Here is a 26,612-nt window from a genome sequence, read left to right as displayed (position 1 = left end):
GCTCTTCCATTTTTATAAAAGCCTTTGGTGAGGATCTGAGAGGCTTTCTGGAAAGGCAGGTAGGCTGCGTCACATCCATCCACATGGTCGCTGACCAGTCCAGACCCTTCCAGGTTCACAAGGATGGGTTTCTGTTACAGAAGCTGTATGCACACTGAGGTCAGATTCCTCTTGGGGGCCGTGTTATTGGATAAAGCCTCCGTTTTGTTTCAGAAAATGTTTTAGCCAGATGCACCTGCTACTGGGGTAAAATGAACCACTTGGGTTTAGCAAATGAGTGGGGAGAATGGGGCAGACGGGGCTGCACAGAAGGGCAGTCCTGGCGATGCAGAGGTCTCTTTGGGTTATGAGTTCTGGGGTTTGATTCATACAAGCAGATCCTGGACATCCAGAATAGGGGTTTTCTGGTCTTCAGCTCCAGCAGCGCCGGCTGCAATCTTCAGTTGTTCTTTTTCGCGCACCCGTGTGTGGTTATAATTGGAAGCAGGACATTTGGGATGCTTTGCAATACTGTTATTGGTCTGGCACTTCAAGCAAGTCGCTAAACCTCCGGCTGTCGCTGTGTTGCCCAGCATCTCTGAGATGTGTTGCAAGGTGTAGTGAACGCCTGGGAAGTTTTTTAAGATCCCTGGCTGCACTGCCTTCGGAAAGTGCCAAGTGTAATTACCAATATGGTTTAGGGCACACAGGAATGCTGCCTTGAGAGCTGTAAATGTAAGATTTCTGCAAAAAGCAAATAGCAGTTGCTGGTATCACTGCGACTTTTGAGCCTTTTTTTTTTTAGTTGTTTTATTTTTGTAAATAAAACAACCATAAAAACGCCACAGCTTGTGCCAGTGGGATGTACAGTGGTATCTGCAGTGCACAGAGCTCATCCAAGCACATGCAAATAATTAAAATAAGAAAATTGGTGCTCCCAACCGTGCAGATTTCTAAGCCTTTAAGAAATGGGGCACTCATGATGAATGTTCAGAGCCTTTCTCAGGTTCAACAAATGCATAAGGCATTGCTTTAGTTTTAAGTAACTGCTCTTCTTCATGTGCCTGTGGATGTCCTGCCCAGAACCAGACACTAAAATGCAACCTGATCATCAGGATGAGCAGGATGGCGACAGTTTTAGGGATCATGGTTTTGCATTTCCGTGCACGCTGCCATGTAACCAGTGGCCAGTGAGGTCTAGGAGGGGATCAGTGAATAAAGCACCTCGTGGCTTCCAGTGAAGGCAACAGAAAGTTTCAGTAGTCGAAAGCTGAAACTAGACAAATCCTGTGTAAAAAGAAAATGCATCTTTGGGAGTTAAGATAACTGATCATGAGAACACCTAGAACATGCCGAATCATGCAGCACTTGGATCCTCTTGCTGTATTATTGTATTAGATATACCCTCTGATCTCAGCCTTAGCTCAAGCAGACATTTTAGGCTGGAGAGCAGGAATCCCTGCAATAAATACTGAATTATCAGAACAATTGCATTCTGACTTTTAAATTCCAGGATTTGGAGGATTGTTCTTAATCCCTGTCCTTGCAAGGAGCCCATGTCTCCCACCCATGCTCTGACCTTTTCTCCTGTGTTATGTCTGCCTAACCTGCTGAGAACTCAGGACATACCAAGTCTTGAGACTTTCCAGAGGCCGCATTTATGTCCCAGTCATGCTCGTGGTGGCCAGTGATGACAGTCTCTGCTTTGGGAGGAATCACGGAGGTTTGAAGCTTTCACATCTTACTCTCGGACAGGCACTGAGCTGTGGTTCCTGTCCAGCTCCAGCCTTCAGGATGTCTAGGTTTGAACTGCTGCATCCAGGGAAGGGTTCAGCCACATCTCAACAAGATTTCTGTTCTCTGGCAAATTTGCTTATCTTAAAAGCGTCTCTCTAACCCACCTCTTTGAGTCATGCTGCTGACTGTGCAGTGCTGAAGATGGGACAAGGGACAGCTGGAGCACCAAAGAACCACTGGACGGGTGGCCTGCAGGGCATTCTTCATAGGTGCTTTAAAGTGGATATGAATGGCATGTTCAGCCTTCTCAGAAACCACCCCCTGTGTTTCGGGACAGTGTAATGGTCATTACTGATATCTCTAGAGAGAAGGGGTGTGAGCTACAGCTGCATCTGAGAGTACAGTAGCCCTTAGCATGTAAAATGGAGATTCTAGGTTTTGTGGTCCAGCAGCTGTTAGTAAATGCAGACTGTTAAATAGCTGGTGTATCGGAGAGAAAGGTAGGAAACCGTTCTCCATCTTCAACTCTTCTGTTCCGTACTTTCCTACATGTTTTGGCTCTGTTATTCTTATCCCAAGGACATAATTTTGTCTTCTTCAAGCTGTGACAAGCCTGAGATAAGCTGATGAGTGACAAATGCTGCTTTCTAGTATTGGCTAACCCTCAAAGTGTGGACGGCAACTTTACAGAGTCTTCTGTAAATAATACTTTGAATCACAGTGTGGCGAGCAGCTGCAGGTGCTGCTGGTGCTGGGTGTCAACTGGCAAGGGATATTTTGGCATTAGGAAATAGGGCCTAAAGTCTTGAATTCTCTGTCAAGTCTCTTTGTTTCTGCAGGAAGCTCAGGACTCGTTTAAACTAATCCTTCAGTGATTAACAGCCCAGTCAGTGGTGCCTGTCTGTTCTTTGGCTCTGAGTTCAGCAATGTTTGATCCTGCGTCTTTAGGGTGATGTTTCTCACTGCAGCCAAACTAGTCCGATGCCAGCCGGACCAACAAGGAGCCAGCCCATTCCTCCGTGTGTCCGCCCTTGTGCTGACCAGGATGCCTGTATGACCCAAAACAAGATAGTTCAGCTAGCAGAAAACTTTCATTGATTAGTTTTCTGTTCCATTAATGAGCTGAAATGGTTAACCACGAGTTCAGATCACAGAATAATTCAGGACAGAAGGGATCTCTGGAGGTTGCATGGCCCAACTCCTTGTCTAAAGCACGGCCAGCTTTGGAGTTGCATTAGGTTGCTCAGAGCTCGTGTGAGCACCAAAGCTGCAGGGCAGAGAGACGCTGCTTTTCTCAGCAACAGCAAACTGTTGATTTTTTAAGTAAGAGGGCCCCGCTTGATTTCCTGAAAATTTGGCTCCTCTCGGTGGCTGACGGTGGGGTGAAGGCAGTGGTACAAGGAAGAAGGAGGTGGGATGTCCCTGGCAGATGCTCACTGTTGGGCTGGCACTGTCACCAGCTGAATAAGACACAGCGAGTTGGAGCTTTTGGCAGTTGAACGGTAGCGGGCAATGGTTTGCAGCTGCGAGATAAGCCCGCTTGCTGAGCACAGCCGTTACCGCTGCCGGCGCGGCGGGCGTTGGGGTGGGCGCGAGCGGGGCCGAGCCCTCCGCACGGCTCCTTCCCGCAGCGATCCCGTGCTTCTTGACCACCTCCTTGTAACATCGGGGCTGAAATCCTGAAGGAAAGTAACAGGCACCTGGCAAAAACTTCAGGCTCCTTTAGGAAGCAGCCAGTCACTGGAAGTGGTTATAAATGCCTCGGTGACAAGACAGCGGTGTGGCCAGCCGTAACTCTTGTTTTTGTGGCTGCGCTCTGAAGCGGTTGGCGTCTCCTCGTCGCGCTGACGGTGCGCAGCTCAACGCATCTGCTAGGGGCAGGAGAAATGAATTGGCACGGGCAGGTGTTTTCTCCGATTCTGGTTAAAATCAAACAAAAAGCCGGGCAAGTCTGCTGAATGGTGTTGGATCGTGGCTTCATAAGACTTCATTTCATTAAATTGCTCTGGGTCAGAAAAATGTCTGTGCATTGCATCAATCTCATTGACGCAGCCGCAGGAAGAAATATTAGTGCATATTCAGCAACGTATTCAGCATTGTATTCAGCAATACTGTCAGGCACAAAGCAACAATCTAGGTCATTTCTGTGTATTTATGCCCTGAGCTGGCTGCACATTTAGACGTAACTTAGCCTGTTTCGTTGAACAGTCTCCGGAGCTGTAGCGGCTCCTCCATCCCTGCGGGAGCTGTGGCTGCGGCAGGGCCGTGCTGCCGGCGGCTGCAGGCGCCGTGGAAACTCCTCTGGCGCGGTCGAATGAAATGAGGTTTCCTATCATGTGGTCTGCCCACACCTAGTTATGTGCTTTTATTGCCCTAAAAACAAAGCAGTGATTCTTTAAGCCTGGCAAATTAACGTTACCTGTAATATCTTTACAGCTGAAGTAGACAATAGATCTTTCTAGCATTTATTGCACCAAAAGGTGAAATAATTTTTTATTATAAAATGATACAGTGAAAGCTTGCACACCAGGAGTTCACATGACATTGGTCGCCTTTTCCCTGGCACTGGGATTCCTGAGACGTGATTCCAGCCTGGGAGCCAAGGGTGCAGTTCAGCTGCTCTGCCTACTGCATCCAGACTTCTGTGGGTTTTTCACTAGTAAAACTGAGATTTTGTGTTGGCTTCACAGCTTGTCTGTAGAATCCTCAATTTCTCTTCCAGGTCAGAGAAACGTCGTGGCACAGCTTGGTTCAGACACGTAGCGTTGGGGCAGATTGCAAACGAAATGCCCCCGCGTTGTTTTACACGTCCCATCCCTTTGATGTTTAAGGGTTTCCTTGAAGGATGGAGCATTTTACCTGTGTTTATCCTTGCTCTAGCAACTTGTGGGATACCAGTAAATCCTTTAATACAAATATTTCTCCAGTGAGATCAGCTGTGCACACGTAAGGCTGGAGGCACAGCGATTCAGTGATCAATGCCATTCCTCTCTGCTAGTGCAGCTCGGGGCCAGATGTCACCTGCAGCAGGTGACGCTCACTGTCCTGGAAAACCGTCAGCTGTAAGAAGCACTTGAGCTGTCGTATTCATTTTCTTGCCAGCAAAGTAGTCTTGCCATTAATATTAACGTCTCAAACAAGGAGTAGTAAAACCCTGTTTCTATCGTGATTCTCTGTATCTGCCTGACAGAAAAAAATACATTATTTGGGATGTTAGATAGATCCCTGAATGACTGTGTACTTCTCCCTGGCATCTGATACAGAATGCTAATGCACAAAAGCAAGGAAATAAAATTAAAACTAAAAAAAAAAAAAAAAAACCAAACCTGAGGGCACCAGAAATCTTGCCCTGCCCGCATGACAAGCAGAACGGGGCCAGCTCCTGGACACACCGTGCCCTGTGTTACTTGCAGCGGTGCAAAGTGAGGTTAGGGTGGGTGGAAACCCCCCAAAGACAGCTGCAGGACATTCTGCACTTAACTTTTTGTGCAGGTTACTCAGTAGAAACACCCAGGAGCTCGGTGCGGTAGGGCAGGGACAGCAGAATTCGTCTCACAGCAGCGAGCGGCAGCGTACGCCAGACTTGCCCGTGGCAGCCGTCGTTGCCTGCAGCGGGAGTGGCACCTGGTGCTCCCGGCCCTTCTCTGTGGTGGCTGCCGGCCTCTGCGTCCTGAACGTGCCCTGGCTGGGTGCCCTCGCAGTGACACGGAGCTGGCAGCTTGGCTCGGCTCCGTCTGCCCGCCGGCCCCTGCGCGGCCGTCCGTGGCACTGCCAACACGACAGAAGTGCCCCGTGGCGGGAGGCCGGGACTCCCGATGGCAGCTTGGGCCTGGAGGAGCGCCTGGCCAGTGTCCGCCTGCGTGAAGTCGTCCAGTCCTGCCCTGAGATAACGCCAGTCCTGGTGTCGAGCTGCCCGAATGAACCATTTGCTCAGTTTTTCTTGGAGCGGGCAGCCAGGTTCAGGCCCAGTCTCCCCGTGGGCAGGGAGTCAAAGCTGGGGAATGGAGTCAGACCAGAAGAACAAAGCAGGATCCTCCACCTCCGGTGGCTCGTTCACGTAGGGCCAAAACAAGCTGCCACTGACGGGATCTTGTACAGATCTCCCCATTCCAGCCACGCCGTTTGCTCGGTCTGTGCTGTGGTTAGCAGCGAAGTAGTTAACAGAGCTGTCAGCTCGCTGCCCTGTGCCTGGAGTATCTCCTGACTCGGGGCTTGCTGCTGTCACCTCGCAGCCCACTGATCTTCTCCAGACCCTTAGGAAGCTGGACCCGTCTCTGCCGCTTCTGAGCCGTTGGCAGGAAACAGCGCCTTTGTGCCAAGGGAATGAGTCCTGGCTCACAGTAACTGCTCATAAAACCCTCCTCAGAAAAACCTTCAACATCTCTTCATACACCCACAGTTGTGCCACTGTTAGGCCTGCGTGCCATTCTGGTATCAGTCTTTGAGCACCCTGGTTCCTTTGCCAGGATTCTCCTCTTAACTGTGAAGCTCCTCGCTTCACGAATGGTGGTTCTTTTCCTAATCCAGAGCCTTCATGTTGAATACATAGTGAGGTTTCCAGGTCTGAGAAACAAGACGTCCTAAAGGTCACTGTGCACTTTTCAAAATCTAGGAGGGTTTGGTTTTGTTTCTCTTTGGCAGGAATTTAAAGGAAACACCGGTGTGCTGAGCTGGGCCAGTTCATCTCTAGCCTTTAGCAGGACTTGGGCAAGGTGAATGACTAAATTCAGGGGATTTGTGGGCAAATACACCAGAAATCTGGTTTTGTGATGGAAAGCGTGAGAAGATAAGAAGGAACTGACGGTGTGCGGGCACTTTGCTGACCTCTGGCAGTGCGTGAGAGGAGCAGGCCGGCTGACCCAGCTGAGATGAGCCATTACTCAGGGCCAGGAGCAATAGTCCTTGAAGGCATCGAGGGTGGAGCTGGTACCTTCCACTGCAGTTCACCGGTAATTTAGGGACAGAGCAAATTTGACTTTTGTCTTGAGAGAGGGGATTTCCAGCACAGCACTAGCTCTGTGACTGTCAGGCAGGTCTTGACTGATCCTTCCCCTAGGAATGCTTTCAGTGCATTTTACACGATCGCTGGCAGGTCACCACTCGCACAAGGAAGAGGTATAGGTGCCAGTTATTTTCAGGAAGGAAGGTATGGCTAAAAGCGTGATCGTTCTGGAGTTCAGCCCATCCAGGCTAAGCCACAGTGTCGCACAGCTTGAGTGCTGAACCAAGGATCAGTGCGTTTGGTTTTTATTCTGGCATGGAGAGCAGTAGCCTCCATTCAGGGGGCTGTGAACACTCCAGGTTTTTCCATGTGACACTGTTTAAACACGGAGGCTGCTCTTGTTTTGATTCTCGCCTGATTTAATTATATTTGCTTTTTCTCTTTTTATTTCAGTTGTGATTCCAAAGAGCCCTTTACCTGCCTCCGAAGTAAACTCGGAGAAACCTAGCATGCACAGTAGCACAAAGACTGTTTTGGGGCATCAACAAGGGCAAAGGCGTCGCAAAACAGGGAAGAAGCGTGGTCGAACGACCAAAGCGCTAATCCATCACCCCATGCCTACACCCTCCAAGTCAGTGGAGCCTTTGAAATTCCCCAGAAAGAGAGGCCCCAAGCCTGGCAGTAAGGTAAAAGCTGATGCTGATGCAGGCGGGTGAAAAGCAGGTGCTGCAAGTTCTGCCATGGGATGGTGCATGCGTGTGTTTGTGCACGTTTGTCTCAGCCTCTGGCTGTGTGACTGCAGCAAGTAGGAGACCAAAGGGGTGTGTGGGCTGGGAGTATCCCTCAGAGTCCAGCCCCAGAGCTGTAGAGAATGTCTGTGTCCTAAAGATCATTTCCATCAAGAAATTGTGTCTTTGGAGCTGCATTAGCTGTGAAGTAGCATGGCAGATGCTGTGATCATGACAGGACGGCCAAACGGTGGAATAAGCTCTTCCATCCATCGTGTGTAGCTAGTCTAAGTCAAGCAGAGGTGGCAGATCTCAGGCTTGTTATTTTTTCAGGATTGTGGTTTATAAAATACACATGTATTGATTACTAGGTTCTTGAGACTCCCCGTCATCACCATCAGAAGTGTGTCATGTTCCACAGTGCCTTGTCTGTTGGATGCAAAGGAGAGAGTGTAGTGATCATGGGCGGTAAAGCAGAGCAGGGATAAAAGGAGAAATATCTCCTCTTTTTCTGCAGAGGAAACCTAGGACATTGCTGAACCCAGCACCCACCTCTCCAACAACCAGTACCCCAGAACCAGACACAAGCACTGTGCCTCAGGACGCTGCTACAATCCCCAGCTCTGCCATGCAGGCTCCCACAGGTAAGGGTCTCGAACCGCATTCTTGACCAGATTGCACAGTTAGGAGCTGCATCAGTCAGAAAGCGACACACTGAGATTCTCCCATTTCTTCCTAAACCTATACACCAGCAAACGTTACAGTTCCAGAAAGGCTGGCCTAGTAGGGAGTGTCTCAGGAGGAAGAGAGAGGCACACGAGTTCATATCAGCCGTTCATCTATCTCTCCGTTGTTTGGGAAATAATGAAGTCGTAGGAAGATTGCAAGTCCGTCTGGTCAGTGCAGGGACCCCTTTCCCTGAGTTACCACGTGCGTGGTAGTGACTCCACAGCTCTCGAAGGGCGCTTCTCGTGGTCCGTCGTGCCCAGAGGCAGTACGGTGTGCAGCACCTCTCGTGAACCCAGAGCGCGAGCTCTCCCAGACTGTGCCAGGCACAGCTGCTGAAGCTACAGCGAGATGCAGAGCAACTGCTGAACGACAGTGGCAATGATCTGTTCGGCTTCAGCCAGGATATTGAGGCAAACGGGGACAAGAGGGAGCCGGGGAGGAGTAGAAGTGGCAGTGCAGAGTATATGCTCTGCTGCAGCTGTGAGATGTAGCTGAAGATGAATCTGGGCAGGAAAGTCTAATGCAAAGCTGCTTTTTATATGTTCGGTCAGGCACTGGATATGGGCTGAGCCCTCTGTTTCCCTAGAACATAACTGGCCAATTTTCAGAGGAACCTAAAGAACCCAGTTTCCCTAAAAAGAGGGGGCTGCGTTCCTTCATCTCCTTTGAACGTCGCAGGCACCTTACCTGGCTGGCGTGGGAACCGCTTTGCAGCCTGCCTTTGGGAACCTGAGTGCTGGGGAAAGCGTAGGAGAAACAGCAGGAGCTTGGAAGGTGGGTGTGAGGCAGGAAGATTTCGGAGGTGCTTCCCCTCTAGAAGTGGCTGCGCTGTTAGGATGCAGATAGGCAGTCACGGTGGAGTCCCCTTTGTGAGTGATTTGAGTCTTAAAATCTCAGCATCTCTCAGGCTGGATTTGAGGCATCTGTTTCTTGCTTTCTTGAGTGGGTTAATGGCAAACACGTTTCTCATCTTGGCAGTTTGCATTTACTTGAACAAGAACGGCAGCACTGGGCCCCACCTAGACAAGAAGAAAGTTCAGCAGCTGCCAGACCATTTTGGACCAGCTCGAGCTTCTGTTGTCCTGCAGCAAGCAGTACAGGCCTGCATTGATTGCGCTTATCATCAGAAAACAGTCTTCTCCTTCTTAAAACAAGGCCACGGGGGAGAGGTCATCTCAGGTGAGAACTGGCCTGCAGCACTTTGCCTTCAGAGGTATCATTGCAAGAATTCACTCACTGGAAGATGTCTCTCCTGAAGCTTGGTGCAGTCATGGGCCAGGGGCAGACAGAAGATTTCTGTCTTCTCTTTCTTGCCAAACATCTGTGTCTCAGTGAAGCAAGAGTTAGCGGCTGACTCAGAGCAGAGCAGTTGGCGCAGCCTCCAGGCACCGCTGCGGAGGAAGGCAGCATGCAGCCCCGATGCCTGGGCAGCGTTATGCTTCACCTGTCGGCCCCCGGCACTGCCCGACCCCCAGGAGGAGGCGAAACGGGTGGGATTTTCAGGACTCCTGATGGAAAGACAAGAAATACCCCGTTTTTTAATTGTGGTTTTAAGCCCGTGTTTGCCCGGATGCTGGGAGTGCAGGCCCCTCCTTGAATGCCTCTCCATTCCCTCGAACGCAGCTTCTCAGGCGCTGCAGCCCCGTACCTGATGCTGGGTGCAGCAGACTGGTTTTAGCCTGTCCCGGGAAAGCGAGCTCGCCAGCGCTCAGCCAGCGGAAGGCAGTGGCTTTTGTTTGCTCTAGTCTAGACCAGCGATGCTGAGATACAGAAGCTGGCTGTGCAGCCCTGGGCGTAGTCTCCTGCCTTTGCTGGGGGTTTACGTGTTGGGCTCTGTTTGTTTCTGTCTCCAGCTGTATTTGATCGGGAACAGCACACTCTGAACCTGCCAGCAGTAAACAGTATCACCTACGTCCTCCGCTTCCTGGAGAAGCTCTGCCACAATCTTCGCAGTGACAACCTCTTTGGGAACCAGCCTTTCACTCAGAACAGCCACATGCAGCGCTCACACGAGTACGACCACGACAGGTATCTACCAGGTAGGAGCTGGGGCGGGGGCGGCAATGTAGGGACCCCAGGTGCTCCGGGCCTTAACCCAGATTTTATCTTTATCTCAGGAGGCAGGCATGTGTTTCAGAGCCCTCTCTGCAGGGTTCATTGCATCACACCTAGTGTCATGCGCACGCCCGCAGGGCTCTTTTTGCACAGGATTCAGGTTGCTGTGTTTCCTGCCTGTCGGTCTGATGTCCATCTCTGCCTCTAGGTTTCCGCTCATCCGTGCTGTCTCCTTGTCTTCCCTCCTCTCCTTGTCCCCCAGTCCTTCCCGCTTCCTGTAATCTGATTATAGTGACTTCATCCAGTTAGGCATTAAGGTGAAAGACTCTGCCTGAGAAATAGAAGAGTGATAACGTGTAGCAGGTAAACTGTAATTAGAAATGGAATTAAAACCTAGCAGAGCGGTTTCCACAGTGGCTGCGGATCTGCTGCCAGCAGCCAGCACATCCAGCCCTCGGTGAAAGCTTTGCCCATTCAGAGATGATGCACGCTGCAGCGATCTGAGGCATAGGTGGCTTTGTTTTTCTTGGCACGGCTAACGCTCCACTGCGTTGAAGCAACACCCCCGGCAAGATAGTTCATGCCACGATGCAAATCGTCGGGCTGCAGAATTGCTCTTAAGTGAAAGTGGTGAAAAACAAGACAACCGATGGTTACCAATAGTTTTCCCTGCAGTGCTGGGTAGTGGCAGCAACCCCTGGGGTGACAGCTGCCTCCCCAGGCTGGCTGTGGGGCTCTGGGGGAGCTACCGCTGTGGGAATGCCAGTCGTGGAGAGGATAAAAGCTATCTGCACCCTCTCCAGGTAGTTGACAAGTGTCTTGTGCCGATCTGCTCTCCTGTCTTGCTTCCTCCACTACCTTTCTGCCCTCCAAGGCAGCAAATAGCTGTTTGAGGCCTTTCCAAAGTTAATCCCTTGGATAATTCTGGCTCGGACGAGAAAAGCAAGAATTTCTAATGTAAAAGGATAAGCACTTAGGAAGAACTGTTTAAGGAAAAGTTGCTAAGCACGAAGCTTAGGGGCAACAGCCTAATGCCACAGTGCTTCATTGCATCCCGCAAAGCACCCGTGCTCAGGGGAAGGGATTAGCAACAGTGTAAAGAGCGCGAGGGTCTCAGAGCGCATGTCCTCTGCTTCCTCCGTGGCTGATCAGGTGCCTGCAGGCTGAGGCTGCGCGGAGCCATGCTGGAGCCAGCAATGCCAGGGGCAGGGAGCTGTGCTGTGCTGTAGGAAGTGGGCTGGCTGCCGTGGCAGGTACAGGAACAGCATGTCTAGTTGCTGTGACTAGAGGTTACCCCTCTAAGGAACCCCCAGTTAGAAGAAATCCCCGTGTTTCAGTGTGGAAGTACCCTGTCGTCATGAAGGAGAGCGCAACCAGAACGGGAGGAAGAGGAGCCAGGGTCTGGGCATGGTAGCAGGCTTGGATGGAGAGGGTCCTGTAGCTCACACACATGTTTTCTAGCCACCATGAGATGTCAGCGGTGTCTGTGCTAAGAGCTGGGCTGTCTGGCAGGGCGGAAAAGTATAAAGAGCAAAGTCAGAATTCAGGGAAACTGGATTCAGAGCGCCAGATATGACACGACGCTGAGACCTGCCCATCCTGAACTCTTTGTTAGAGTGCTTGCAGGGATTAAAGAAATATTAACTGAAGTCCAGAGAAGTAATAACACCTAGTCCTGTAGTTCATACTGATGTCTCGGGGATTGTTGGGCATCTGGTCATCTAACATTTTTCTCAAGCACCTGAAAGATGATAAACATTGTTATCTACACATTACAGTGGCTTCTGGTGAGGGCAAAGAAACAGTACCGGCAATTTTGAGAGGTTAGGGCTGGTCATGGAAGAATGAAGATGCAGGTGTACATCAGCTTAAATCACATCAAGTGTCAAGGCTGCCGTGGTTTCACCTTCAGCTTTGTATGTCCTGCCTTGTTTCCTCTCCAGTACAGGTGCTCGTGTGCCTGAATGGGGCTGGTTCTTCCAGAAAACGATCACTGGTTAGGACTGGGAGCTGGTCTCAATTCCCAGAACAAACTCGCTTTACCGGAGCACCGCTGTGAGTGCCATGGAGAATTCGTGCGTGTGCTTGGGGCAGAAGAAGGAAGGTCTGCAGCAGCCCTTAGGTCAGCTGCATCCTGGCGTTCTGTCTTGCTAAGTAAGGCATAATCATGGAAATAAGGGGAAATAGATCCAGTTGTATATCAGGAAACAGTAGATTTGCAAGAAAACAGGAAGTTGATTGTTGTTAATAGGAACAGGGATGGGCTGTGAAATATTGTGAACAGGTAAATCTGATCTGGAGCCATCTGAAAACAGGACTGGAGGGACCTTCTGGACCATTGAGCATTGGGTCCTGTTATTACAGGCACCACAGCATACGGTGTTGCTTTCATTAACTCTGGAGTTGGGGATTTTGCTTTTCCACTGGAGGCTGCTCCAAGGTTTTTTGCTGAATTTTTAGAAACTATGTTGTAGCTTGTAGCCCAAATTTATTCTTGGGCAGCTTGGTATCCATGTCTCCTTGTCTTAATATTGTCTTTTAGCTTAACTTAGCTCTCCTTCTTCTGGAAGTAGTTAGAGAACAGTTGTATCCTTCAGGGGAGCTCACCTTTTGGCTGCTCTGGTAAGAAAGGCTCTGTGCTCTCCTCATCTAGCGTTGGTTTGAATTAAACTTCATGAGGTGACCAGAGTGCCACCCAGCACTCTGAAGAGCTCATGGGGACCTGGTGCCACAGCACTGGCACCATCATGTTCACGAGAAATGTCCCTGGAAGCCGCTTTTCGTCGCTCTATCCTTGTAGCAGGTGATGATCAACCCGTCCTGGTCGCATGCCCTGTTCTTCTCATCTGTTATTGTCAACTGCAAGTTCCCAGCTCATGGGACAATGCTTCAAGTGTACATCGGCATTTTGCTGCTGGATTTACTTCCTTTCTGGTACTGCGTTCTATATATATTTTTTCTGCAGAATTTCAAATGCTACTTTATCTGTCCTGACATGGGAAGACATCAGCAGATTTTCATCAGTGAATCTCTAAAATTTGTGCTAAAGCTATTGATAAAAATATTAAATGACACTGGGCTCAAGAATAATCCCCAAGAAAATACACTAGCAATTGCTCTCCAACCTCATGTTCTCTCTCAGTGCTCTGCCAGCTGGTTTTCCCCTCAAATCAGATGTTTGTGCGTATAACAAGGCTTCTGGTAATCCTCGTGTTCTCTGTCTCAGCTGGTGGTTCGCCATATCAAATGTCTTGCTGAATTCCAGGTAAATGAGATTGACCACTCTTCCTTTGTGTGATAGATCACTTATTTTCCCATGGTAAGGAAGCTATTGGGTTAGTCTCTTCCAGTGAATGCCTACCGCAGTATGTGCCGTGTGTAATTGCAGTATTTTCCTACCCTTTCCTTCGGAACCTCTTACAAGCCTTGCAGTACTGCTGAGGTCAGACATGAGCGTTTTGTTGCCAAAATCATTTCTTCACCTTCTTTTTTAAATGCTAGCACCATGTTTCCAGTCACTCTGAGCAGTGTGTCACTGAGTTTTGTTATAATTTGCTGCAGCAGACCCAGGGTTTCATGTGTGCCTTCTTTCTTAAGTTACGTTTTGGCTTCCTCTGCACCCTCACATCCCCAGTTTGAGTATGTTCAGTTATTTGACTTCCACTTCTGGTCAATGGTGTGTATTTTCGTTCCTGTCCCGTTTCTTTTATTCTTTGAGCCTTGCCCCAGTGTTCAGTGTGGCTGTGACTGGAAGTGAAGCCCAGGAGTTGTTTTACTGAACGCAGGTGGATGTCACGGAGTCATCGATACCTGAGCTGGTTGTGTCAGCACGCTCTGCCGTTGGGGAGGAGGTCCCAGTGCACTCTGCAAGTTACAGCGTACTAAAGTAGGAGCCTTGACTTTGACTTTGACGTGATGAGATGAGGTGAGCAGGTGCTCACTGACTGTAAAGGCATCCTTCCTGACTGCCTTGGGATGGCCAACAGCACAAACCCAGGCACAGGCAGGTGTGCTTCTCTTCTTCCCCACCAACCTCCCAAGTTCGATGAGGTGAAATATCCCTCAAGCTGTCCCATCATTTGCAGGCAAGGACAACCTTTTTCTCATTTTTCTCAATCTTCACCTTTCCGCACAGTATCCTCTTGCTCCATTCCCATGCACTTGTTACTTTTGTAGCTGAAAACGCGGTCCTGTGTTTTGCTTTGCGCTGTGTCAAAAGACAAAATGAGTTAGAGAGTTCACTTTGTCCCTGTGCTCGCCATCCGCTGAGGTATACGACCCCATGCTGAGCAGGTCTTTTTCATCTCCAGTAAATGATCTGCTTGTTCTCAGCATCCTTCTCAAAGTGAACATTTATCCATTTAGATGTGGGGTCCTTTCCCCCAGATTATTTCCTCGCTGATGATACACATTCGTGATGTTTATGGCATCTTTTGAACTGAAGGTATTTTCTTTTTTCCCTGATGATCTGCATCGTGACTGCTGAGTGCAGCTCTGTGTATTACTCCATTTCTTTTTTTTCTTAAAATTTGTCCTTTAAAATCAGAAACCCTAACTACAGACCTACTTTTGGTTTATCCTTCCATTAATTTACACTGACCTCACTTCTGATTCCCTGGGTTATCCTCTACAACCTGACCTTCTGTGCTTGCATAACTTTTAAAATCAACCAACCGAAAAAATAACCCAAAACAAAATCTGATAGAACCTTTAAAAAGCAGCACCTTTTGTTGTGGTTCTGTGACTGTTTGGTGAAGAAGGTCATGCAGTTTTACATTTAGAGATATCCAGAGACGTTACTAAGAGCATTTGTTTCCTATCTCTGTCTGGGCAATGAACGTTTCTTACAGGGGCTTGTCCTGAGGACAGTATTTGTCTTTCTGATAATGTTACAGTGATTTTTGGTCATACTCATATGGAGTCCCAGGGCCTCAGTATATGCAGCTTATCTTTCGTTTCCCCAAAGGATTAATAGAACAGATACTTCTCTCTACCTTTTGTATTTCTCTTTAGTCAACTAAATTGTGACCGTCTGATGCTTCCCACCCATCTGTACCTTTGTTTCTTTGTTTGGCGTGATGCATCTCCCTTGGTGTCTGGTCCCAGTCGCTCCCCGCCGTATTTCTGTCACCCGTCCAGCACCCGTTCTGCCCTGCACCCGCAGTTGGGGCTGCTCCGTGCTGTCGTCCAGCTCCCGGCGTTTGTCTGCGAGCATTTCACCCCTCTCTCCCCGCACACCTTGAATGCTGCAGGCTCACACGTCGCCCGTGCTCGGGGCAGCTGGAGGGGGCCAGCCAGGAGCTGCTGGTGGCCCACGTGGGCAGGCGGCGGCTGGTGGGTGCCCTCTTCATTGCTTCTCAATTGACCATGCCTTGTCCAGATGGGACATGGTCTGCCACCCACTGTATCGCTTGCCTGGCTGCTGTTCCCATCCATGTTAGCGCTTCCATTCTCTGTGCTCATCCACCCACTAACACTTTGCGTGCAGCCTTTAGCCGTCTGCAAAGAGACGTCTCGCAGCCCAGCCTGGCGTCTCGTCTGCTGCGTATAATACGGAGAACTTCCCGTCATTGGGAAGCATTTGGAGAAGAGCAGCAGCGACAGCTGGGGCGCTTGAGGGATCCATTTGGGGAAAGATTGAAAATTTGAGTACAGTTTAATCAAGCACTGTGTGTGGCACAGTGTTTGCAAATCATCCAAGGGTTGTTTGCAAATCGTCCGAGGGTTACATGCGTCTGAAAGGTGAAGAGTGGGGAGGAGCAGGAATCGTGTGGGATGAGCCAAGGGGTAGAATGAGGAGAAATGGAATTAAGTCAATTAGAGGTGATATTTGGGATGAAATATGGCAAAACATGGCTAAGATTCTTCATTAGGTTTCTCGCCACCCTTTTTCTCTGATAAAACTAGCAAAGCAAAATATAAAATGTTAAGCACTGACAGATGTGCTGGATTGCAGTTTTAACAGGCTGTTACCAGGCTGGCGATGCATGCAAGTGTCAAGTGGCTCTGGCAAGACTGAATTTCCCCGAAAGTCTCCACTCCTAAATAGGGCTTGTTCTCTTTTCCTAGACAGAAGCAGTTCGTTAGACGGCACTCTGCAGGGACCAGGCCGGGGTACAAAGCGGTATTCCCAAGATTCCCCTCCATACAGTGCTCCTCTCTCCCCCAAGTTACCAAAGAATGACCGTCACCCTTTGGAAGGTGAGCACAGCGTGTCTTCCCAAAGCTGGCTGTTTATAGCAACTTGTAATGGATACAGCAGGATTAGCTTTGCCATGCCAAATCGAGCCGTGGGTTTAGGCAGCCTGCTTTGCTTTGTCTCTGGCATGGGTTGGTGCTTGGCGTTTCAGAGAGAAGTGAAGACACCACTCTATGCCAAGGCAGGTTCCCCAAGCAGCTGTGTAAGGCGTATGGAACGCAGGGAGAATTCCTTCTAACCCTGATAGTCATCATCTAATACCGTATAATCTGGGATTTAATTACCCGTATTTTAGCTTCCATTGCTATGCATGGTATTAACGGTCATAAAACTGCCCAGTTGCTTCAGTCAATCTTCCCCTGAATTTTTCCGTGGTGGTTCGCTGCAATGTATTGTACAGATGCTGATGTGCAGCTGTACGGCCAGGAACCTGCTGCCCTTTCCCAAGATCCCATCTTGTCCTCACAATCCTCCCTAAATAGCATGGAGGGTCTCACTAGCGTGTGCTCCACCAGCTAAACCAGATCAAATCGCATCCTGCAGCGCTGCTGCTTCCTGCAGTATCCATTGGGTAGCGCTGGTGCAGATGTGCTGTGCCACGTTCTCAAAAGCACTTGCAGAAATGCCCTCTTTGGTACGTGGTCCATAGGCGTCCCTTGCATGTGCAGGTGGGAGATTGCCAGGGGTCCAGGTAGCTGGAGGGCTACCTGAGCCTGAGCAGGGGTCTCAATAAATACACTTCCACCTTCCCTTTTGTTTTGAACTGCAAACGCTCCATAATACAGACTGGAAATTCAACCTTACTGAAGCCTTTTAATTAATTGGTGGTGAAATCTGCCAAGGTGTAAGTCTCAATTCTTTTTAATATGTCCTTGAAAAATTGCTGGAGGCTCCTGGCTGTGCTCGTTGTTCAGTGGCTTTGTGCTCTGTTGCTGTCCCTTTAGCATCACTGTTTCCTTGGTTCTTGCTGAGTTTGCTGGGCTTTGGTTGTTGATCCCAGATTTGAGAGTGCACAGCCTACCGTGCGCTGTGGTGTAATTTTAGTCTCCATCCATCACTGTGCCCTGTGCTTTTTGGGATTAACTGACTCCGTATCTCAGCACAGCTGATCTAAACTTCACCCTATGATGGACAGTTTCTAGTGGCCTTAGTATCTACATGGATTAAAACTAAGTTTGACACAAAGCTGAAGTGAAGAACAAGGTGACGTGTGGGACCGTCTCATCTATTCCAGCATATTGACGAGTCAAAAATTGTTCCCTGAGGCCCAGTCTGTTTCTCACCTCTAGGTACACGTCCTTGCTGGTCTCCTTGACATTCTCCTCTAATACATCAACTGCTGCACTTAGGTAACCGTTAGCAAAGCCTGCCAGCTTCTCCTCTGCCGGCAGGTGGAACATGCAGCGTTTCCCCTCTTCTTGAAGCGCAGTGGTGCGCTCTAAAGGTTAAGGTGCCTTGGTTAGGTGGTATCATACACTCTCTGTATCATCAGTGAAGAGAGAAGGCTTCCATAATGGGTAATTCCAAGGGGGAACCTATGTTAGGTTGTCTACAAGACTGATTCTTAGTCTACTTCAAAGTCTGTTCCGTGATCTCTTGGCCTTTGAATGGGACGTGCCATCTGGATGCCCAGAGTACTCCAGCATCTTCTGCAGAAGTAGAGACAAGTGGGCAGAAAGTGTGCCTCCACGTGAGGGTGAGATCCTGTCAGTGTGTGAACTTCCTACAGCAGCTTGGTCTTGTTCTGTTCTTGGTCTAAGCAGGGGGTGTACAGGGCAGGGAGAAATGAGCTGCAGTTCCAAATTCCATCTAGAAATGCATTTTTATCCCACAGCTAAAAGCCTGTTCATCCTTCTCCACCATGAAATTGAAGTACAGGCAGGAATATTTGCCATTTCAGAGGATATGTTTTAAGAATACGAGCCTGAAATACTCAGATATTGAATATTTCTCGAGCAAGGGGTACATCTCACGGTGATGAACTCCCCCAGCAGAGCGTATTCTGGCTTCAGCAGTTGTGGCAGACAACAGTACCTGAACAGTTTCCAGTTTGCCAAATTGAAGGCAGTAAGTAGCAGTGGGAAGTCTTTGTTCATCGTGCCTTTGGCAAGAAGTCAGAAAGATGAGGAGGGGATCTCACTTCTTACATTGTTTTTCCTCTTGCATCCAGTGGCATTTATGTAGCTTTTTGCTAAAAAGCTGCAGTTTCAGCACAGTGGGGACCTGCTTTTCAAAGACTATCATTGGTTGGAAACAGTGGGTGTTTAGTAGTTGTGCAAATCAGATTTATGCTTGTGGCCAAACTCCATGTTTTAGCAGTAAAATGACACTCTTGAATCTATAGCACTATTTGTTTAATTAAACTTTAATTATCCTCTCCCTGCCTCTCCACCACTAATCGTGGCATGTTTTCCTACGACGCTCCAAATGCAAGCCTTTATTTAAAACCAGCAGTTTGTATAAGAAAATCTACCTAAGAATTAACCACCTCCTCCTCACGCTGAAGCTAGTTATCAAGGGCAAAAGGATTCTGGATAGTGTATATGCCTGAACACAGTCTGTGTCCTGCCACTTGCAGAAGCATGTTGTCTTCTGCTGCGGATGATTCACAGGGCTAGTAATCATTCCCCTCTTGCCTTGTTTCCCTCTCCCCTTTCTGGAGGTATTGTTCATCTGAGCAGTTCTCTGTATGTTTGTGTTTTTGAGAAAATCCTAAGTCTCTCTTGCGTTGGCCCTACCGAGAAGCCTCCAGCTCTGCTGCAATATTTACAGCACGACCAAGCACTCACCAGCCTGGAGATAGGTAACCTGAGGGTGAACGTGCAGGTTCAGTTGGACCTCTTGAGAGAAACAAAGTAGTGCTCCCCAGCTGCATGGCCTCTTCTTCGGATGTGTGATCATAAGCACGTGTGAGAACATGATCACATATTTGAGGAATGCATCACAGTGAATTCACATCAGAATAACAACAGTGTGTTAATTGTTGAGTTAAATGTTTTCTGAGGGTGAGTTTTCGATCCTTAGCATTGCACCGAAGTAAACCTGTGCGCGTGGTTTCCCAGCCTCCCAAGCTGCAGTCTTTCCTGGCTGAGCCTGGAAATTCCTTCTGCTGACACGGATCCCCTCTGTGCAAGCTTTGGGGTCTTCACAAGCGGTTAGCCACAGGCGTTTGCCTGACCCAGCGCACCTGGGGCGAGTGTCCCGGGGCTTCCTGGCAAGTTGAGGCTGTGTGTCGCCTCGCAGAGGGTGCCGGTTCCCGTGGAGCATGGAGATGAGCAGCACAGACCCATTCCCATGCCCGCAGCCACTTTCATGTTACAGAGCATCCAGACCAGTGCAGAGGGCTGTGCCCGCTGACCCCTCGTGCCTCTGCACTTTCCCGTGAGTCGGACGTCACCCTTTTGCACAGGCATTTAATGGGACATGGTTTGGGTTTGAGGCAGAACTGTCCTGTTGGAGAGGAAGCCAAATGTAGTTGCTGTGAAGAAGCTACTATAAAGTGCCCCTGATGTAAGTCACATCCACTGCATAGGTCCATCTGGGCCGGGGCCAGGGCATCTCTGTCCACCCCTGGGCCAGAGCAGGCAGCTCAGTGCTGGGTTGGCATTCCAGGTCGTGCTGAAATGGGATGGTGGGAAGGTGGTGCAGGAGTGAACGAGGTGTTCAAGTTACTCAGGAATAGTCATGAGTCAGAAAGCCTCCTTTTACACAGAGAGAGCAGGTGAAAACACATCTACTCACGCGGGAAGCTAGTGATGTGCGGGCCAGCACACAGCACCAGGGGAATAACAGTCTTCCCATCAGCACTGTTTCTGCAGGAGATTTTAAGGATGTGCTGTTGGTTTCTGAGAGCGTCCAGAGACCTGAAAGCAAAGAAATGCAGAAATGCCTCAAGTGCAGAGTAACAAAGCCCACGAAATGGAGGGTTGCAGTTATGCAGGTGATAACCTCGCATCTGCTTCACTGAATTGCCAAACTGCTAGACAAGAGGGATGTTTCCATTTTACAGCCTTATGAGATGAAGCCGGGGAATGTATGAGCTGGCTGCCTCCAGCTGAACTCACCTCTGAGATCTCTGCTCAAACACAGAGAGCAGAAGCATTGAAACCAGAGGATCCCAGTTCACAGAATAGTCCTATAGTTCATAGAAACCAGACAGAACAACGTGCTTCCAGGAGAGGCTGCCCCATTTGGTGGGGCCCAACCTCTGCAACACTCGGGTACTGCCAGGCTCTGGCAAGCTGCATCTTCCTTCACTGGAGCATGGCAGCATCAGCTTAGCAGGGAAGTTTTGGGAAGATCTCAACAGCTTTTGGGTCTCATGGGCTGCAGGATCCACTCTGTGCCCTCACCACCATCCCAGTTCAGCACGACCTCGCTGTGCTGGCTTCTCACCTGCTGCTCCTGCGGTCTGGGAAGTCCCAGGGGAGAAGCCCAGGGCCTGGCTGGGGCAGTTGCTCAGGTTTCTTCATCCTTGTCGCCTACGATGGTGTGTGAGTGGCAGCAGCTCAGGACTGTGAGCTGATCTCAGGGTCTCTACAGCCGCTGGTAGAGGAGCTCCAGCTCCCAGCCAGATGCGGTGGCCCAGCCTGGCGTGCACAGGCAATAGCCCTCGTTGTAGGAGCTGCTTTCCTCTTTGGCTGTACGAACTTGCCAGGTATTTCATAGTAAAGAATGCAGGTATTTGAGGATGACCCATGAGGCATCAGGTCCACCTGGACTGAGAGTAGGTTGTGTGTGCCATAGTAAAATCTACAAACACGTGGTCCGAGGATGAAGCTGACACAGTATAACAGCACAGGGAGATCTTGCTGGCTCAGCCAGTACAACACCCTGGATAGTTTCCTCAGCCTCTTCATCCTGATACTGCCACTGACAGCTGAAAATGAAATGTATTTCTGGAAGAGGTGAGGAAGCCAGCCTTGCACTGGGACCCCGGCCCGGGGAGAGCCCTCAGCCCTGTCACTCCTGCACATGTCCCAGCAAAGGGTGTTGGTCACCGACTTGGTTAGGCAGGGAAAAAGGGCACAGCAGGAGGTCAGGAGGCGTGAGCAGCTGGTCACCAGCACCTTGCTTTTGGGGCTGGAGGATCAGCATGGTGAGAGCATTGCCAGGCTGCGGTGGTGCAGCTGAGCTGCCCAGAGGAGCCTGCTGCTCCCTCCTGCTCTGCATGTGTGCTGCTACCCGGGCTACAGCATGAGTCTTACTAAATATCCCCCTGCAATCCCAACCGCCTGGTCCGTCACCTTGCACGCTAATGCCGGTAATGTGCGGCACTTGACCCCGAATCTCGGGGAGCCTCATAGAATCATAGAATCGTCAGGTTTGAAAAGCCCTTTAAGATCATCAAGTCTGACCATTAACCTAACATTACCAAGTCCACCACTAAACCAATTAAGGGCAGAGTAATAATTAATTTCATGTTTCCTGGCTTGGTGGCTGGATTATTTTTTAATGAAAGTAAAACTAGAATAGAATCATTAAGGTTGGAAGGACCTCTAAGATCATCAGTCCAACCATCAACCCAACGCCACCGTGCCTACTAAACCATGTCCCGAAGAGATCCTCCTCTCCCCACTCGGGGCTCTTGCGTGAGTCCCGTGTCTGCTGGCATCCAGATCGGGCGGCCCTCCACCGCCTGCCGCCGCGGTGCCCCGCTGCCACAGAGGGGCCTCTGGAAGCACAAAGGACACGGGACCGCAAGCCGGAGCTGGTGGTGGCATTAACAGAGTAGCTGTTGCTCCGGTCTGGGTACCAACCACTATCACTGCTAACTGGTTGGACTGGCGTTTGCCAGGCAAACACCAAGCTGCAGTGCTTTAGCAGTGCCTGATTTAAATTCTATGCTTTCGAGGAGACCGCCAACGCGGTGGTTCGACCCTGCTCCCGCAGCTGCGCGCGAGCTCTGCCTTTGCTGTGGTTCTGCTTTCTGCCGCCGAGTGGTAACTTCGGGCTGCGTGGCGTTCGGGTGCACTGACTGCAGCTTGGTGCGTTCCAGGTGAAACCTTTGTTCTGGGAGATGGCCTCCCAGGGCCCTTGGAGCCTCGCCTGGACCCCATGGACTCTGCCTTGAACTCTGTCAATTCATCCAGCCACAGCAGGAGCTCCAGAGACTATCGCCTGCAAGGATACAGGCACCTGCACCAACCCTCTAGCCTCACCCAGGGCAGCACCTCTGCCTTGCGTAGGCTTAGCTCTGGGGGTAAGAGAGTTAAGAAGCCAGCCCTCCGATTGTAAATTTGGCAATAACGGGCTTTTCTAACTCCAGTTACACCTTTCTAACTTCACCAAGTACCAGAGACTGGCTCCTACACTGTTAACACAGGTAGTCTGTTAGGTTCGGCGGTAGCTCTAGAGACGTGGCAGATGGGCGGGTGGCAGTACGGAGAGGTGATGCTGGCAGGGTCACTCGTGCGGCGTGGTGGCTAGGTGGGACCTGGAGGTCGGTGGGTAGGAAGGAGTGGGCAGGAGCTGAATTTGCGAGCACGGGCAGGGAGCTGTCGAAGGGCTAAATGGGTGTCTGAGTCCATGAGGATGGATCACGAATGGCCAGGGAGTCGAGAGCTGCCTGGTGAGGCTGGCAGCTGGTGCGGATGGCCGGGAGGATGGGCGGATGCGTGAACGGCACTTGGCTGTGTGGAGGAATAGGGGCAGGAGAGCTGTTCCTTGCAGTAAATTAGCACATGTCAAATCCAGGTGTTTGCAAAAACAGTCGTAATTGTAGGTGCACGGCATCAATAAAAGCCTCTAAAAAGCTCGGGCTGCTGATGCCTTGATCTGTCTGCCTCCCTCCACATCCGCGTGTGCAGGCAGAGAGCTGGAGCAGCGGGCTGTGCTGATGCAGCACGTTGGGAGCAGGACTTTTGTTAGCTCGGGCGGTGCTTCAGGACAACAGAATTTCACATATGGGCTCAGTCCATCAGAAAACGCGACCGATGAAAACATAAAACAGCTTTGCTGTGTTAAAGTTGCTGAAGGTGGTGTTGGGGGCAGGGGAGCGAGGGGAGAAGCGGTGCATGGGGAGAGGAGTGGGGGTGGAGGATTGTTTTCTGCAAAGGTGGGGACCATCAGTAGATGGGCAAGAAGGGGAATGGGGGGACCAAACTCTGCTGAAGGGGGGCGAGGGGAAATTGGGGTTAAAGTGAGGAAAAGGGCTCAGTATAGGCTGCCCCAAAAAGTAAGGCCTAAGGAGAGAGAATAAGGCTTCGGTGCTAGACCTCTGCCGCAGGAACCTCTGGGGCACGGCTGGGACGTGCGCTTCGCGTTGTCTCTGCCGTTGCTTTGAGAGAGGAGACTGAACGGTAGATTAAGGGGGAATAAGTGCTGGAGCGATGCTGCAGGGATACTCGGAGTAACGGCTGCCGTCTTGCAATTCCCCCCCAGGTTCAGATAGATACCTTGGATCTCGAGACATCTCGCGGCTGAGCAGCCGCGACCCCTCGTCCTGGACGGTGGAGGAGGTGATGCAGTTCATACGAGAAGCGGATCCGCAGCTGGGACCCCACGCTGACCTCTTTCGAAAACATGTAAGTACATCCGTATACGTATGTGTGTGTGTATTGTATATGGGAGGGGGCAGATCATCACACAAGGAAAATCTAGGAGAGTCAGAAGCACGGCAGCACTTTGTGCCAGCTGGAGTTTTGTGCTAAGAAAAACATCCTCATAAATCCTGCTCATATCGTGTTCAGGCTTGGGATTCTCTTACTCAGAAATCATCGAGGGGAAGACATCGCAGCCCAGTTAAAGCTCCAAGCACCGCTGCCTTTGTGTGTATGGAGAGCTCAGCTCTGAGCTGGATTTGAACCCTAGCGCCAAAAACACAAAACCCTGTTGATCCTCCAGTCTTAATATTCACCTCGTAGCACATTTCTCCTGGCAAGAAACATGTTCCAAGTGGAATTCATTGAGTGTGCTGCTGCTGAACTCCCCTGCTTCCCATAAAAACGGGTCTGCTAAGGCTCTGGTTCTTGTGCATGTCTTTAAGTGTAAAATAGCTGCAGACATGCAGCATGGAGTTTGTACAATTAAAGCTACAAAAGCTCTGGCAGCTCCACATCCTGGTTCCTGCCAGACAGTTCGTCTTCCCTCTGCCTTTTGTTTCAGTCCGTGTTTTACCTGGTGGTGCCCATGAAGTCAGAAGAGCAGTCGGAGAAAATACCCGTCTTCCCCAGGCAGGAGAGGCTGGTGGGATGCTTCCTGCTCTGTGCTGGGCTGAGACAACACTCTCTTTTCTTTTTTTAATTAGTTCTACTTTAGAATCACCAGTAATTGAAAAATGTTTTAATTATGCAAGAGAATGCTCAGCTCTGCTAAAGGATGAAAGTCCCCTGTATTGGCAATCCTGAGGAAGAACTGCGCTTTCAGCTGAAGAAGGGAAAAGCACAACAAACCAGTACTGGAGATTACTGGAGATCTTGCCAAGCGTGAGACCTAACTGAGCATCCACATAGGACAGGATTTTCTGTTGTTAGAGGCTGTGATTTTTATTTTTCGTTTATAAGTCCATTAACGTTTTCGTCATGGAAACCTGTGCCCTGCAAAGCTCTGGGCCAAGCCAGGACCAGGTCAAGGAAAGGAGTGCTGCAAGGGACTGGAAAACTTCCACGCACAGATGCTAAGTGCAAAGCTGTTCTCTGGCTATTTCGAGCTTTGTGATCCCTCCCCTCCTGAGCCTCAGCAAGGGACACATCTGGCTCGGCTGTGAAGCATCAGATCCTTTTGAAAGCTGTGGTGTTGAAATCGATGAGGTGCTGCACCGGTGCTCTGCCAGCTGCTGGGGCTTTGCTTAGAAACTCCAGAAATTTGCTTTGCCAGACAGCGGCCGTCTCTCTGGGTGTACAGAGTTTGGTCCCTTGCCTCCTTCTTCAGCCTTGACTCCAGGGCTGCGGGTGTTGTGGCAGGACTGCTGTCAGGGCCGGCGCATCCTCTCCCGGGACGTTTCCCCCGCAGTGAGAGACCGCTCCGCTGCTCTGCCGCCGCCTTGATCGTTCCCGTCAGAGAAACCCCCCTCTTGTCCTTCCTCCCCACCACCCTTCAGGATTTGTGACCAGCTCGGCACAGCTCCTGGGTGTTTATCACCCAGCAGATTCCCACCACCACGCGGGGGTCCGAGGCTGAGCCCCCGTGCTGCGGCAGGGCGGGATGCGGGGATGCCCGCGCTGGGACGCTGCAGTTACGCGCAGCCCGCCTCCACTGCTGAGCGGTGCTCTCGCACCCCGCCGTGCTGCTTCAGCCCTCGTCATTTGGGGCACAGCCTGGCTCCGCAGGCAGGGTTAGGGCTTGCAGCTGTAGTCACAAGTGCTGTTGTTTCCCCTCCTTGCAGGAGATCGATGGGAAAGCCCTGCTCCTGCTGCGGAGTGACATGATGATGAAGTACATGGGGCTGAAGCTGGGGCCAGCCCTGAAGCTCACCTACCACATCGACAAGCTAAAGCAAGGCAAGTTCTGAGAGGACGCTCGGCAGGACAGATCCTGGAAGCTCCGCTCCTGGCCATCCATACCCGCGCTCGCCTGCCAACAGGTACGCATGCACACACACCCATTTACGCCGCAGACGGACACCTCGCCAACACCCCGGCCCCGCTGCAGGGGTCCAGCCGCCCGCTCGTCCCTGCGCCAGCGGCCAAGCCCCGGCAGGCGCTCGGGAGGAGGCTGGCGCACAGTTGGCCCCAGGGCTTCGCACCAGACTGGAGTTGTGGGCGTCCTGTTGGAAGCAGAGGGTCTCTCCCTGCCGCCCAGCCAGCGCTTCTCCGTGGGCTCCCGGTCCTGCTTCCCGGGGATGGAGCAGCAGCTCTGGGCAGAGCCCGCGGGGACTGGGCGCTCGCGCCGGCTCCTCTTCCTCTCGCTGTGGCTCGTGCGCTCCCAGCCTCGCCTGCTCCGGGCAGCCCTCGCCTCCGGGCCCCTCGGAGGGGTGGTGGGCCGGGGGTCTGGACACTGCGCTTGGCCGGGCAGCCCGGCCGTGAGGGGGACGGTGCCCCCGACCCACGCGCAGCCCCGCAGCACCGCGGCAAGCTCAGAGCAACGACTGCCCCTCGTCCCCGTCTTCCACGCCTGCGGGGAGCCTGGCCCGGGGGCCACTCACCTCCCGAGCTCTGCCTGCCCCTCCGCTCCCGGCTTTCCTCCGGCTGGGGCGCCGGGCCGGGGATGGAGGCCTTCGTATTTATTTCTGACTGGGGAGGACGCGCGGCGGCACACGGCGCTGCCTGGGAGCGTGGAGCGAGCTGCAGGAGAGCCGCGGAGC

At 51.0% G+C, this 26,612-nt stretch overlaps 1 protein-coding gene across 1 annotated transcript in view; it reads left to right on the top strand.

Annotated features, from left to right (window-relative positions):
* The window catches only part of SCMH1 (Scm polycomb group protein homolog 1), a 50,013-nt gene extending 24,193 nt beyond the window's left edge, over nt 1–25,820 (top strand). The window contains exons 6-13 of the mRNA XM_075721813.1: nt 7,112–7,344; nt 7,904–8,030; nt 9,094–9,294; nt 9,969–10,154; nt 16,240–16,371; nt 22,368–22,571; nt 23,753–23,895; nt 25,695–25,820. Coding sequence (XP_075577928.1) covers nt 7,112–7,344; nt 7,904–8,030; nt 9,094–9,294; nt 9,969–10,154; nt 16,240–16,371; nt 22,368–22,571; nt 23,753–23,895; nt 25,695–25,820 — 1,352 coding nt within the window. The remainder of the gene's footprint in view (nt 1–7,111; nt 7,345–7,903; nt 8,031–9,093; nt 9,295–9,968; nt 10,155–16,239; nt 16,372–22,367; nt 22,572–23,752; nt 23,896–25,694) is intronic.
* Nucleotides 25,821–26,612: the final 792 nt, after the last annotated feature.

This window comes from Pelecanus crispus, chromosome 16, assembly GCF_030463565.1.
Source record: "Pelecanus crispus isolate bPelCri1 chromosome 16, bPelCri1.pri, whole genome shotgun sequence".
Taxonomy (NCBI): domain Eukaryota; kingdom Metazoa; phylum Chordata; class Aves; order Pelecaniformes; family Pelecanidae; genus Pelecanus; species Pelecanus crispus.
Note: the sequence above shows the minus strand (reverse complement) of the source record. Positions and strands in the feature narration are given on the sequence as shown.